We start from the raw sequence: 15,914 nt of genomic DNA, 5'->3' as shown, positions 1-15,914 counted from the left end.
GTGCTGGAGGAGAGAGGGGCAGGGGTCCCCATTGGGCCAGCCTCCTGGTGGTACTGAGCTGGTCTCCCTGCAGTAGGGGCTGGTACCCTGGACTGTGCTCCCCTTTGATCTGGAGGAGCAATGCCCCTTGACCTAGCCTGGCAGGTGTCTGGGTGGCCCCAGGGCTCCTGCCCTCTTGCAGAATAGGAAAATGGGGTCGCTGGCTTCCTCCTCTGTTCCCCCCAGGGACAGAAACCTCTTTCCTGACATGGAAAGAGGTTGCCTCCATCCTCCTCCCAGCCAGCTCTTAGAAAATACTGAGTCATTTAGGGGCCAGAGAAAAGGGTGAGATGCTGAGCCAGTCTGTGGAAGCCCATGCTCCCCACCCAGCCCCTTCCCCCACAACCTGCCACAGTCCAGGCATGAGGTGAGAACTGCCCCGTCTCTTGCCTTCCAGGAACAAATGCATCGGCTCCGGACCAGCTGAGCTTGGCCCTGGCTTGGAACCGTGTGGACATAGCTCGGAGTCAGATCTTTGTCTTTGGGCCCCGCTGGCCGGTGAAACTAAGTGTTTTCAATCTATACTGTTTGTCATGACTTTGTACAGAGGGTGTATTAGTACAAGCTCCCTTGTGCTGTGGATCTCAGAAAATCTTCTGGGGTTTCTGATGACCCAATGTCTGGTCGCTTCCCTGGTGGCTCAGATGGTAAAGAATCTGCCTGTGATGCACAAGATGTGATTTGATCCCTGGATCAGGAAGATCCCCTGGAGGAGGGCACGGCAACTCACTCCAGTTTTTCTTGCCTGGAGAATCCTATGAACAGAGGAGCCTGGCAGGCTACAGTCCATGGTGTTTCAGAGTCGGACGCGACTAAGCAACTAACACCAACAATGTCTAGTTGTTAGGATTATTAGGAGATGTTGCTGTGTCATTTCAAAGAATCAGCAAGAAATAAGAGCTCCTGGCACTAACTTCAGATTCAAACCAGTGCTCTTGAATAAAGAGCACTAAATATTTTATCATTGCTGGTGAACATGGGTTTTTACACTTTTAAGAAGAAGAAAGAAGATTGCCCATTAAAATGAAATACAATGATTGCATTGAAAGCATTGATTTTTAAACTATGTTCTATGAAACCCCAGAGGGCTAGGGGACTATGTGTTTGACCTTTGTGTGTAGTCTTTGGGGCGTGGTATGTTTGTATGTGGTTTGGTGTATTGTATACGTGTATCTATGTGCAGTATGTGTGTAGGGTGTGAAATGTATGTGTGGATGTGTGGTGTGGTTTACCGTGCATGCAGCATATGTCTGCGGGATCTGTGTATGTGTGTGTGTGTGTGTGTGTGGTTGTACATGGGTGTGGTGTGGGGGCATGTATGTACAGATATGAGCAGGCATGATGAACAACTCCCAGCAGCCTCCTGCTCCTTCAATCAAAGCAGCTTCTTTACAACTTGTGGTTACCAAGTGGGAGAGGAGTAGAGGAAGGATGGACTGGGAGTTTGGGATTAGCAGATGCAAACTGCTATATCTAGGATGGATAAACAGCAAGGTCCTACTGTACAGCACAGGGAATTCTATTCAGTCTCCTGGGATAAATCATAATGGAAAAGAATTTTTAAAATGTAATACATGTGTTTATTTATAACTGAATCACTTTGCTGTATAGCAGAATCCCAGGGACAGAGGAGCCTGGTGGGCTACCATCTACGGGATTGCACAGAATCAGACACAACTGAAGCGACTTAGCAGCAGCAGCAGCAGAAATTAGCAGAACATTGTAAATCAACTATACTTCAATTTTTTTAAATTATTTTTTTTTTTTTTAAAGCAGCTTCTTTGATAGGTTTTGTGTATTGGGACTTGGGGAAAATTTTTCTTTGCAGAATTAGGGCTCTGCTGCTTCAAATGCAGGTTTGGAATATCTAGAGGGTTCATGTCAAACTTTAAAAACCTTATTTCTCAAAACAGGCCTGGCATGTACCTTCAAAGTACATCTCATTTTCACAGTTATCTTTTATCCAATTAGTGTGAAGAATTCAAGCAATCAGTGTGTGCATGTGTGCTCAGTGGCTTCAGTCATGTCCAACTTTCTGCAACCCCATGGACTGTAGCCCATCAGGCTCCTCTGTCCATGGAATTTTTTAGGCCAGAATACTGGAGTGGGTTGCCATTTCTTCCTCCAGGGGTAAGGAATCAGAGAAGTGTATTAAAGGAATAAGATACAAGTTTGGGGAGTGGTTTATGCGTGTTGTTTATTGAACCACACAAGTTAAAAGAACACTATCACACCTTACATATTTTAATTTCGTTTTGAATCTCCCGGTTTGTCTGCTCTTCGCAAAGGATTTTCGAGCAAAGTGGACTGGTCCATGAGTGGTGATGAGGCAGAGAAGCTAAGAGCTCCATGACAGGGCTGGCAGGAAGGGCAGTGTCATGAGCTCTGGAGACCGTCTGCTCAGAAAGAGGAATCCCAGACCTTGGTTGGTTTTTCTCTTTGAAGGGCAGCTTTCTGAAGACACAGCTCTGAATCAGCCACACCGAGAGAGCCAGGCTTTCAGGATTACAGAAAGGGCCTGACCTGGGGAACACATCACACACACAGGGTGCCAGGCCTTAAGTAATGGTCTGCACCCACTTTCTTGTTATAGAAGCAATAAGCGGTTTCTAGAAAGTGTGGAAAATACAGACAAGCAAAATGAAGGAAACAATCACTCGTGACCACCTCCCCCTAGAAAAATTCAGCAATACTATCAATATTTTATAATTTCATTTTTCACTCTTATGTTGGCGTTAAATTCTCTCTGACTTCCATTTTCATGCTGCTTAGTGTTCTTTGCTTTCTGTTATTCAGTAAATGCATAAATATGGTTTGAAAAGCAGATTACAAATCAGAGCATGCCATGAAAAGCAGAGCCCTCACGCCCACCTCTGAAAGCCCCTCAATTGTCCCCGTGTCTGCTTTCCAAGGAAGCTGTAGTATTTTACATTCCCATGAGCAATGTAAGAGGGTTTCTTGGCATTGGCAGGTTTTAAAAAATTTTTAGCTTCTTTAATGATAAGTAGTAGTATCTCATTATGGTATATATTTATTTATGATCAAATATACTTTATATTCTCAATGAAGGAGGGACAAGCTTCAAACAAATTCCTAATGAAATTCTCATTTAAGACAAACATATTTTTTTTTCATTTATTGTTTAAATTGAAGTATGGTTGATTTACAATGTTGTGTTAGTTTCATGTGTACAGCAAAGTGATTCAGTTGTACATTTGTATAGATCTGTATTTATTCTTCTTCAGATTCTTTTCCATTAATACTTATTTGTTGCTGTTTAGTCACGCAGTAACGTCTGACTATGTGTGACCCCATGGGCCATAGCCCATCAGGCTCCTCTGTCCGTGAGATTTCCCAGGCAAGAATACTGGAGTGGGTTGCCATTTCCTTCTCCAGGGCATTTTCCTGCCCCAGCAACTGAACCCATATCTCCTGCATTGGCAGGCAGGTTCTTTACTGCTGAGCCACCAGGGAAGATTTAATGCATATTACAAGACATTGAATATAGTTCCCTGTGCTGTATATTAGGTCCTTGTTTATATTTTATTTTTAATTGAGATATAATTAACATATGACATATTAGTTTCAGGTATACAATATAACAATTCAATATTTGTATATATTATGAAATCACTACAATGTGTCTAATTACCATGTCACCACATACAGTTACAATTTTTTTTCTTGTGATGAGAACTCTTAAGATCTACTGTCTTAGCAACTTTCAAATACACAACACAGAATTATCAACTGTAGTCACCATGTTGTACATGACATCCCATGGCATTTATTTTATAACTGGGAGTTTGTACCTTTCGACAATCTTTATTCATTTCGCCCTCCTCCATCCTCCATACTAGGTCTTTATGTTAATTCTAAAAATGGAAAAACCAGCAGATTTTACTGTGATTCTGTACAGATTGTTCACAGCTGAGCCTAATATTGTAGCTGAACTCAAAAGAGAAAGAAAGCTAGCCCTGGGTGAGTAACCGGGGCCATACAAAGGAAAACACAACAAGCATGAAGGTTCGTACAGTCCATCCATTGTTTAAATTATGCGATCTTTGAGTTTCCTTCAGATTTGGACCTTGCCTTATTTGAACAGATAGATGTTTGCTTTCCCTTGCATTTCTTTTTTTAAGAATAAGTTTATTTATGTAAGTATTGTTGAGTGTGTTGGGTCTTCATTGCTGCACGTGGACTTTCTCTAGTTGTAGCGTGCGGGGGCTACTCTCTAGTTGTGGTGCACAGGCTTCTCACTACAGTGGTTTCTCTTGTTGTGGAGGACGGGCTGTGAGCACAGGCTCAGCAGTTGGGGCATGAGGGATCTTCCTGGACGAGGGATCAAACCTGTATCTCCTACATTGGCAGGCAGATTCTTTACCACAGAGCCACCTGGGAAGCCCCTCCCTTGCATTTCTAATTGATTCTCTCTTTTCTTCTTAGCATATTGCTTGCATCATCAAGACTATCTATTCTTTTATTACTGTCCATTGAGTGGAATTCCCTTTCTTACAGTATCTTTCAAAGGTCCTTGTTTCTCTGGAAACATGTGCCTGTCAGTTACACCCAGGAGACCTCAGCCCAGGCTTCTCTCCACACAAGCATCTGTGGTTTCACTTGTCATCTCCGGCCCCGCACAGCTGTTTTCTCTCGTTTCCATCACTTTCCACAGACACTTCTTTTTGGTGCCTTTGAATTTACCTCTCAGCACCCTTTCCTTTGGACAACAACACACATCAACTGAAACAGCCACTTAAAGTACATGAATGTACTTCAAGCATATAAGTAATAGAGGGTCACGAGATCAGGGTCTTTGCCACCAGACAACCTGGCCTGTGACAGCTAAGTGTATGCGTGTGCATGTGTGCTCACAAGTATGTGTGCCTGTGTTGCCTGTGTGCATGTCTGTCTGTGTGCTCATGCTTGCACCTGTGTGTGTGCCTGTGTATCTGTGCATGCATGTGTGTGCTCCTGTGTATCTGGACGTGTGTGTGTGTGCACGTGTGTGTGCACATGTGCATGCAGAGGGGAGGCACTGGTCCTGGGACAAGGGGAAGCTTTAATCCCTTTCCCAACCCTGCCTGCTTGAACTGCAGCCCCTGGGAAGCCTGGCACCCCCGACAGATAGCAAGGCCACGGAGAAGGAGAAGAAGCCACCCACGGCGACCACCAAGGGGGGAAGAGGAAAAGGAAAAGGCAAGAAGAAAGGGAAGGTGAAGGAGGAAGTAGAGGAAGAAACTGACCCCCGGAAGCTTGAGCTGCTGAACTGGGTAGGTGGGACGGCTCTGGTCCCTTTCCTGGGCTCACAGGGACTCCTCGGAGCCAGTCACCCTCTTCGAGGGGAAGGTCCAGTTCTCGCTGCCTCCTCAGCTGCCCTGTGAACTTGCCCCTACCCAGCACCCCCCAGGTACTCATGCCCCTCTCCTGGGCTCACGCAGGTGAATGCTCTGGAGCAGGCCATGCTGGACGCACTGGTCTTAGACCGTGTGGACTTTGTGAAGCTTCTGATTGAAAATGGAGTCAACATGCAACACTTTCTCACCATCCCGAGGCTGGAAGAGCTTTATAACACAGTGAGTGATCACGAAGGAGGGAGAGTGGAGGGGAGCTGGCCCCATCAGAACATGGCTTTAGTGGAAGAGAGAGGGAAATGGCGACCCACTTGACTTGCCTGAAGAATCCCAAGGACAGAGGAGCATGGTGGGCTACAGTCCTAGGGGTTACAAAGAGTCAGACATGACGGAGTGTCTAAGCATGCATCTTTAAAGGCCAGTGTTCTCACCTGACCAGTGGCTCGGCGAGGGTCCCTTTCTCACCTACCTCTGCCAGGCTACCCAGCCCCCCACCCCATCTGTACCATTAACTGAAGGATGGTGCATGAGGACAAGTTTCTTCAAAGGAAGAGTCCAGCTCTTAGAATCATTATCAGAGTGAAAAGTTCCCGGGGTGAGCAGTCATTTGTTCCTGGGGACTACCACTTTTTATGAGGCTTTGATAAAAATGGAAAACTGAGTTTGCACAACAAGGAGCTCCTGATATGAGAATCACAGTGTTTGGATAAAATCTTCTTGGCTTGTATTCTCACCATATGAATTTTGAGATATACATTCCCTGCCCTGTTCTAAAATTTTAAGCCTTAGAGGTGGTCCTGAGCAGTTGCTTGTAAAACTTGGTGAACTTTTAAGACGATATGGTGCCCTGTGAGATTCTCTTTAAAATAATTTGATAAACGGTATTTAACATATTTTTGAACATACAGGATACTTCTTACTCATGACCAGTCCTGTGTTGTAAAAGACATAGGCTGATAGTGGATGACATCCCAGCTTTCACAAATTCATTAATTCTATACAGTTGGATTTTGCTCTAAGAGTTGAAGAGAAAAACATATTTAATATGGCTGAATGCTTCTCTTTCAGAGACTGGGTCCACCCAATACACTTCATTTGCTGGTGAGGGATGTAAAAAAGGTCAGTCTTCTCTTTTTGTCTTTGCTTTTGTTTATATATATAATTTTTTTTTGAATGAGCTATTTCAAGGTTTATTTGTTTTTTTTTTTTAAATTTAATTTTTGGCTGCATGCCATGCAGCATGTGGGGTCTAGTTCCCTGATGAGGGATTGAACCTGTGCCCTCTGCATCAGGAGTTTAGTGTCTTAACCCTTGGATCAGCAGGCAAGTCCCAGTCTGCTGTTCTCTAGTCCTTTACCTGTTGACTTCTTTCAATAAGACATTTTCTAAAGCAATTTTTAAATTTCCAAATGTGGTATCATTTTATTGGAGGCATAAGAAATCATGAATTCTTCTCTGCATAAAAAGAGTTTACTTTTTTCAAATGTCATCTTCTTCAAGTGTGGTGTTTATCCCACACACAATCGGCCTGCTCTAAATGACCGTTTGGTGGTAGGTTGGTCCCAGCCAGGGGTGGAGGTGGGGGAGGACAGCAAGTTCCTTTCTGCTGCCCAGGGCCCTCGTGCTCTACATGTTTCAGATTTGCCCTCTCTCCTTCCCTGTGCCTCTTTCCAGAAGTCCTAGCAGGACAGGCCTCATGTCATTCTGCGTGTCCCACGCAACACTTCTTCCTGGCCCTGTTTCCTCACTAGACAGTGATAGCCACCTCCACTCCACAGCCCCATCACCCTTTCCAGCACTACCGCTCCTTACAGTCTTGTAGGATTCTGTCTACTCCCTGTTCTGTTGTGGAGTTTCTGGGGTCCTGTTGGCCACCACAGGCTGGAGGATCAGACCAGGTTAACAGAGAATGATTCATGAGGCCAGAATCCAGCCCCTGGCATGCAGAGTACAGGATGTGTGTTTGTGTTCTGAGCAGGAGGGAACAACTCATACGGGAGAAAAGGGCCTTCAGTCAGAGTCCCAGAAAGACTGTTTAGGCTTCAAACAGATATCTGATTCTACTGATGTGAGAATGTGGTTTTTACTACACATGTTACCAACCTGGCTTCTTGACCTTCCCCAGTCAATAGAGATTAACTAGAGGCCAGACAAGGAATTCAGGTGAGGCTTTATTGGGGTTCTTGCTGCAGCAATGGGGAGTGAGAACAAACAACAGTTTCCCTTGCTTGCTCCCTGAGGAAGGGCAAGCAGATTCCTTAGGCAGTGGAGTGAGAGTAGGTGTGTGTCCAGGGTCGGGCTGGAAGGGTGACTTAGGTGGTTTGTTCACCTCTTCAGTTCAGTTCAGTTCAATCGCTCAGTCGTGTCCGACTCTTTGCAACCCCATGAATCGCAGCACGCCAGGCCTCCCTGTCCATCACCATCTCCTGGAGTTCACTTAGACTCACATTCATCGAGTCGGTGATGCCATTCAGCCATCTTATCCTCTGTCGTCCTCTATTCCTGCTGCCCCCAATCCCTCCCAGCATCAGAGTCTTTTCCAATGAGTCAGCTCTTCACATGAGGTGGCCAAAGTACTGGAGTTTCAGCTTTAGCATCATTCTTTCCAAAGAAATCCCAGGGCTGATCTCCTTTAGAATGGACTGGTTGGATCTCCTTGCAGTCCAAGGGACTCTCAAGAGTCTTCTCCAACATCACAGTTCAAAAGCATCAATTCTTTGGCGCTCAGCTTTCTTCACAGTCCAACTCTCACATCCATACATGACCACTGGAAAAACCATGGTGCTATATGAAGGGGGCAGTACCCTGCTTTTGCCCCAGGCTTCTCAAAAGAGGCAGTTGCAATGTTTGGTCTCCCTGTATCTTTTGGGTCCAGAATTTGCCCCAACTGCACATGTATGTGATTATTTTTAGTCCCATACAGTTCCTTTGTATTTTGTTGTTCAAGGAGAGATGTGTCCAGGTGCAAGCATTGCACTGAAGGGTCCCCAGTCCCAGCCTATCTCACAAATGCTCATTGGATCAGAGCAGAATCATTAGGTCTGGGAACCAAGAGGAGCCAGGGACTGCCCTGCCCTGCCCTTGTTTCCCACTTTCCCAGATTTCTTAATTAAGGAAGCACTGAGAGTCAAAAGCCACTGCTACTCAAGTGTAGACCCAACCAACCAGGTCTCACCTAAGTGGCTTCGATCATTCTCCTCCCGCCCTCCCCAGACACAGGATGCCATCACTTGAAAGCCAAAGCCTCCTACATCTCATGAAGTTGAGGCTCCATCTAAGACACTTGCATCCACTGGGCCCATCACATGCCCACCATACGGGGTCCACCACACGCTCATGTGTTCTGTCCTGGGGCCAAGAATGATCATATCTGTGGTACTCTCTGCCCTCGGCTGCAGCAGCCCCTGCTCTGCCTCAGTGTCACCCTCCCCAGGAAGCCCTTTCTCACCTGCCCACTCAGGCAGAGTGGGTGTCTGAACATGCTGCTGTGTCGAGATTTGGGTGGCTTGGCCCTTAATCCCCTCCCCTGCCACAAACAACAAGCTCACCGAGGCAGAGATGTATCTTGTCCCCTCATGTGAAATCCCTGACTTGATCAAGGATCACGATGAGGGCTGAACAAACTTGCAAAGCCTAAGTGAAGGATGAGGTCCCTGTGCACAAGGAGGACATTCGAAAAGTGTAGTCTCCATGAGTGGAGAAGGAAATGGCAACCACTCCAGTATTCTTGCCTGGAGAATCCTATGGACAGAGAAGCCTGGTGGGCTACAGTCCATGGAGTCACAAAGAGTCAAACATGACTAGTGACTAAATGACAACAGAGTCTCCATGGGATGGACCCCAGGTTTCCGCCATCATTTCAGCTGCAGGAAGTTAACTAAGCCAGAAATAGCACATAGTATAGCACCCTTATAACGGATGGGTCGGCTCTGCCTCCTGGATCAGCCAGCTGCCCGGGGGCATGAGTGACTGGCTTACAGGTGCATGGATGCCCTCAGTCCCTCTCCCTTCTGCCCACACCCTGCCTTCATCTTAACACAGCCTCATCCATTCTGCAGCAGAACTCTGCCCCTTCACCAACTCCCAGCCACCTCATGGAGTTTGTGTTCTTACTGAAAGCTTCGGGGTCCCTCAGAAAATCCTGGGGCACCATGTGGAGATTTCTCCAGAAAGGTCCCAGTCCCAGGAGTGTCCCGTCCTCCCCCTACCTTCCACAGAGTCCTCCTGCCCATCATGCGCTCACTCCCACCTTCTATAGAAAATCTGGACACCAGCCCCTGAAGATACCTTCTCCCCTGCAAGCAGCTGTCAAAGCACCTTCTCAACAGGGCAAATCTACTCACATCAAGGAAGGCTTGTACTAGCTACACCATCTGTTCCCAATGATTTTTTCCCTTAATCAATTTTTTGTTGAAGTATAGTTGATTTATAATGTTGTGTTATTTTCTGCTGTACAGCAAACTGATGCAGTTGTACATACATATACATTCTTAATATGTATATATATTCTTTATTTTTATTTTTTGGCCTCACTCTGTTGCATGTGGGACCTCAGTTTCCAGATCAGGGAATAAACTGGCGCCTCCTGCAGTGGAAGGCAGAGTCTCAACCTCTGGACCACTGGGAAGGTCCCTCTTTCCTTTATGTTTAAATGCACATTACTGATCATTCTGTCCAAGCCCACAGACGAGCCCAGACCTCTCCCCTATAGCCCTGCGGGTTTCTAACTCATCTCATGGGAAAATTTAACCCATTTTCTGGAACATGGTTCACCCTCTTATCTCCCTCCATCCTGTGGTAACAGAAGATTGTTCAACGCCCCATTGCTTCTGTTAACACCCACATCACCAGCAGGGATGGCCACGACGCCAAGGTGTGTGATGCAGTCCAGGCTGCAGGAGCTTCTCGCAGGGCCTGATACATGGCTCCTTTCCTTACAGGGCAACCTTCCTCCTGACTACCACATCAGCCTTATAGACATTGGGCTCGTACTGGAGTACCTCATGGGTGGTGCCTACCGCTGCAACTACACGCGCAAGAGCTTCCGGACCCTCTACAACAACCTGTTTGGACCCAAGAGGGTAGAGCTCAGGAGACACGCAGTCTTCTGCGGTTCCCAGGGCCACACATGGTTCTTTGCTCACCTCCACAGTAACTCAGCCTATTCAAAGCCAAGCTCATCACCCCATCCCCCCACACATCTTCCAATCCTCCTGCAGTGGCTCTCGGTGTGAAGCATCCTTTCTTCCTCCACACATTGGGCCAACAGCCCAGCACTTGCACCTGCCCCTTCCTTTGTCCACGACTGTCTTCCTCCTGGGCTCCTTTGTCTCTGTTTTCTTCCATGCATCCTACCGCTCGAGCCACCCTGATCCTCCAAAATGAGGAACCTGTTGGGGCATTCCTTGCCCACAAACTCCCAAGGCTCCCCAGTGCCTGAGGAATCACTGTCAAGCTCATGATCAAAGCGTCTAAGGCTCTCCCTCATTATCCGCACCCTGTTGTGGGTGATCATGTACCACTTTCAGAACAAACTCTACTAATGTGTCAGCCACATTCCCCATTTCAAAACCCCATGTGTATCCCATGCCCAGCTCATGTGTGAGACCTCCCATGAAGCCCTCCTCTCGCCCTACTCAGAGCCCCATAGTTCTGTGTCTGTGTTTCTGTGAGTGACCTTCTCTGTTCTCCCTGGGGTGGGGGTCCCATGTCTGCACGTCTCTCTCCTCACTTGACCTGCGCTGACAGAAGCAGAGGAAAGGAAAATAGATTTTAATAGATAAAAGAGTACTTTATATCATTAACTGTGAAGGACAAATGCTTTCCTTAGGTTTGTCCTTCATTGTTAATTATACAAAGTGCTTTAAAAATTTTATTTTTAATTGGAGGATAATTACTTTATAATATTGTGTTGTACAGTATTAATTGCTTTACAATATTACAATACAATGTTTCTGCCATATATCAACATGAATCCACCATATGTATATGTATATGTTCCCTCCCTCTTGAACCTCCCTACCCCAAGTACTTTTTAATCTATTATCAATCTACTAGCGATATCAATAATGTATAACTCATAGTATTGTAACTTCAGTTATCTGATTCCACTGAATTTTTTTCCCTCCCTTTTCATTATGCAGCCGAAAGCTCTCAAACTTCTGGGAATGGAAGTAAGTAGGACTTGTTTCCAGTGGTTTCATGGTATCATGGAGCCTCTTCATTTTGTATTTAACATAAAATTGATTGAATTTGTTTTCCATGAATAAATCCACTTCACCACACACCAAGATTTACTTGGATGATTTAGTCAGATTATATTCAAAGGTCATAGATATTTTTTTAAAAGGTAAAAGCCACCCAGCTGACTTTTATTAAAATCAAGAACAAATCAAGCTCACCCATTATTGTTGGCATCATTATCCCCTCTGGTTTTTAAAAGTGTTCTGAAAATTTTACCACATAAAAATATAAATAAAGGGAGAATATATAAAAGGAGGAAGAAATTATTATTGGCAGAAAAATATTTTGTATCTAGAAAGTCCAGGAAAATCAACAAAGTTTCCTCATAATGGGACAAAAATATCCAGAAATAACCTAACAAGTGAACTTAAGAACAAATCACTAGACATGAAAATACATAAACGAGTAGAAGAAGTACCATAACACAATATTAAGACTGAGTATTGTAAAGATTCTTCTCAAATAAATTCATGAGTTAAGTAGCATTCCAATTTCTGTATGGACTCAGGGTAGGAGGTTTTGTTTCTTGTTCACAGTTGACACCGACTTTCAGCATAACTAGCAGGGTTATGAAAGTCAGTGTTGCACAATCCCTTAGTCTCTCAGGTTGGTTGTATCGTGTAGGGTTTATCTGCTTAGTGAAGCCTTGGTGGAACTCTCCTATATAATAGCCTGTCCAGTGTTGTTGTTAGAGGCCCATTTTTTCACCACTGTAGTAATAACGTTTATAATAGGAGTTCATCGAAGCTTTCTATTTTCTGGAGTCAGCTTTGGTCAGTTATATTTTCATAGAAAACAATTTACTTTATCTAGACTTTCAGGTTCACTGGTGTAAATCTTTGTTGTTGTTTAGTCTCTCAGTTGTGTCCTACTCTTTGTGATCCCATGGATTGTAGCCTGCCAGGCTCCTCTGTCCATGAGATTTTCCGGACAAGAATACTGGGGTGGGTTGCCATTTTCTTCTCCAGGGGATCTTCCTGACCCAGGGATTGAAACCATGTCTCCTGCATTGGCAGGGCGATTCTTTACCACTGAGCCACCTGGGAAGCCCCATAAACCTTTACCGAGTATTTTAATTTTTTCAATTTACTCAGTGTCTTTAGTTGTGTGCCATTTCTTGTTCCAGTTGTTTTTTTTTTTTTTCATATCTTCTCCCTTTCTTCTTAACCATACCTGTCTTTGGATTTCATTGGTATTTTTGTTTAACCCAGCAACTTTCTTTTTTCTTTTTTCTATTTTATTAATATATTTTAATTTGCATTCATTCCTTCCATATAGTTTGTATGGAGTTATTGTGTTATTTTTATTGACTCAATTTGAAAGTGTTTGCCCATTTTCAATCTTCTTTGTATTTCAATAAATTCATGAACAGTATACATTTTCCTCTGAGCATTGTTTTTCATGGTATCCTACAGGTTTCAGTAAGTAGAACTTTTATTGATATTCATTTCTAAACAGTTTATAATTCCCTCCTTAATCCAAGAGTTATTTATAAGCATATTTTAAGTTGCCTAGATACAGACTTTTGTTATTGTGGTTATCTTAGTCTCATTGATCTCTAGTATTACTCTTTGGGTGTAGACTGTATGATTTCCAATATCTAGAACTTGTTGAGATTGAAAATCTCAAAAGAACTGAGGAATAATGCCAGGTGGAATTTTGTTAATGATCCAAGTGTGTTGGAACAAATGTATTTTCTCAGTTTGTTGGGCACAATTATATACTTCTCTGTAGGAGACCTGGGCTTGATCCCTGGGTTGGGAAGATCACCTGGAGAAGGGAAAGGCTGCCCAGAGTTCCCTGGACTATATAGTCCATGGGATCACAAAGAGTTGGACAGGACTGAGCAACTTTCGCTTTCAGCATGCTGTCAGATCAAACTTAGTAATTTTATTATTCAATTTGCTTCTATATGTACTAGTTTTTTCCAATTAATTTCTGACTGAGGCGTGTTTAGAGGCTCTTACTGTGATTTGTGATTGTGGATGGATTCATTTCTTAACTTCCAGTTCATATGTTTTGTTATTTTATTGGGTTGCTTCTCTTTCACTTGTTGCTTTGTGTCTGTTCATGCACTTTAGGGAAATGAACCCTTTGTTGGTTATTTTCTGTCTATAGCAATATTAAAATTAGTTTATGAGAAGTTGCATATAATTAATATTTTAGTAACATACTATGGAAAGGTAGGATTAGAGGGGTTTCTGTTTGGGCCTTCCCTGGCAGACTCCACTGGTTAGGACTGCGCTTCCACTGCAGGGGTCATAGGTTTGATCCCTGGTCAGGGAACTAAGGTCCTCCATGTTTTGTAGTGTAGCAAAAAAAAAAAAAAAGCTTTCTGTTTTACAGTATTTCATTAGTCCTTAGTGGATTTTTATTTGACTTGATATAATCTTGAAAATAAAGCTATATTTCTTTTTTAATTTCAATATTCCCTAAATGACTGAAACTGCAGTTTTACTGGGACAAATTAGAACAAAAACATTTAAATTCAAGGCAAGATATCATACTTTCAATAAAAACATCAGAACACCTCATAATGAACTTATAAAACTTGGTTTAGTCATGACTCAGGCTCCACCCCCTTTCCCGCCCCATGCCCAGCTTCTCCATTCATGTGAACGTGGGCAAATTATTCAGCCTTTAAGCCACAACTTCCTCATCTGACTGACTAGAAGACATTAACAACCTCTCAGGATCAGTGTGAGAATAAAAGAAGCTCACTGATGAGAAAGCTATTTGCAAAAGAGCAGAGATCCATTTTTGTTATCCTATTGGGTACTGGATCCTCAGCCTGGAATAGTCTGTTCAGTTCAGTTCAGTCACTCAGTCGTGTCCAACTCTTTGCGACCCCATGGACTGCAGCACACCAGGCTTCCCTGTCCATCACCAACTCCCAGAGTTTACTCAAACTCATGTCCATCAAGTCAGTGATGCCATCCAACCATTTCATTCTTGGTCGTTTTCTTCTCCTCCTGCCCTCGATCTTTTCCATCAGGGTCTTTTCAAATGAGTCAGTTCTTTGCATCAGGTGGCCAGAGTATTGGAGTTTCAGCTTCAGCATCAGTCTTTCCAATGAATATTCAGGACTGATTTCCTTTAAGATTGACTGGTTGGATCTCCTTGCAGTCCAAGGGACTCCCAAGAGTCTTCAACACCACAGTTTGAAATCATCAATTCTTACGCGCTCAGCTTTCTTTATAATTCAACTCTCACATCCACACATGACTACTGGAAAAACCATAGCTTTGACTAGATGAACCTTTGTTGGCAAACAAATGTCTCTGCTTTTTAATAGGCTGTCTAGGTTGGTCATAGCTTTTCTTCCAAGGAGTAAGCGTCTTTTAATTTCATGGATGCAGTCACCATCGGCAGTGATTTTGGAACCCCCCAAAATAAAGCCTGTCACTGTTTCCATTATTTCCCCATCTATTTGCCATGAAGTGATGGGACCAGATGCCATGATCTTAGTTTTCTGAATGATTCCATGCCACATGCATGTTTCACCACCAGTTTTCCCAGTCATGAATGCCTTCCTTTAGGATCCTGCTCTATTATTAGAATGACCCCTCATAATCCCTTGGAAGTGGAAAGCATTGGCCTTCCACTTATAACACATCCATGAGAAGACAAATCTCATTCAAAATAGAACCCCTGCTTCCTTAAACTATTGGTAGATGTGTGTGCATGCTCAGTCATGTCTGATTCTTTGAGATCACATGGACTGTAGGCCTTCAGGCTCCTCTGTCCATGGGATTCTCCAGCCAAGAATACTGGAGTGAGCTGCCATCTCCTCCTCCAGGGGATCTTCCCAATCCAAAGATCAAACCCCTGTCTCCTGCATCTCCTGCATTGGCAGGTGGATTCTTTACCACTGAGCCACCTGGGAAGCCCAAACCACTGGTAGAAAACCAAGATATTTTTCTCCACCTCCTTCTACATTTTTCCTATTTATCTCTGGTTCAGAGTGTTGGTATTTAAAGACATCCCTCAGGAAATGAGTTTTGGGCTTTATCTCTCCCACAGGATGATTTGGATTGAAGTGGTTTTTTTTGTTTTCAGTTTTGCAGCTTCTCTTCAATTTTTAGAGGCTTCTGGAAAAAACAAACAAACAAACAAACAAACCTGCCAACCCAGGAATATAAACTTCAAACAGTAGTATGCCTTTTCAGCTCATTTGATTTTCAATGGTTTACTTCTCATAATAAACATGTGCACCTTTTCAAAAGAATTCATAAGATGGGTGGACACACAGATGTACTTAAGAAGTCTCTCTGTTCC

The 15,914-nt window shown here is 43.9% G+C and overlaps 1 protein-coding gene across 1 annotated transcript in view; it reads left to right on the top strand.

Annotated features, from left to right (window-relative positions):
• Window positions 1-15,914, top strand: part of TRPM1 (transient receptor potential cation channel subfamily M member 1) — a 76,608-nt gene that overhangs the window by 24,510 nt on the left and 36,184 nt on the right. The window contains exons 10-15 of the mRNA XM_060401392.1: window positions 437-537; window positions 5,139-5,312; window positions 5,481-5,615; window positions 6,462-6,512; window positions 10,334-10,474; window positions 11,537-11,566. Of these exons, the coding sequence (XP_060257375.1) occupies window positions 437-537; window positions 5,139-5,312; window positions 5,481-5,615; window positions 6,462-6,512; window positions 10,334-10,474; window positions 11,537-11,566 (632 nt within the window). The remainder of the gene's footprint in view (window positions 1-436; window positions 538-5,138; window positions 5,313-5,480; window positions 5,616-6,461; window positions 6,513-10,333; window positions 10,475-11,536; window positions 11,567-15,914) is intronic.

This window comes from Ovis aries, chromosome 18, assembly GCF_016772045.2.
Source record: "Ovis aries strain OAR_USU_Benz2616 breed Rambouillet chromosome 18, ARS-UI_Ramb_v3.0, whole genome shotgun sequence".
NCBI lineage: Eukaryota > Metazoa > Chordata > Mammalia > Artiodactyla > Bovidae > Ovis > Ovis aries.
This window is presented reverse-complemented; position numbering and strand designations above follow the sequence as displayed.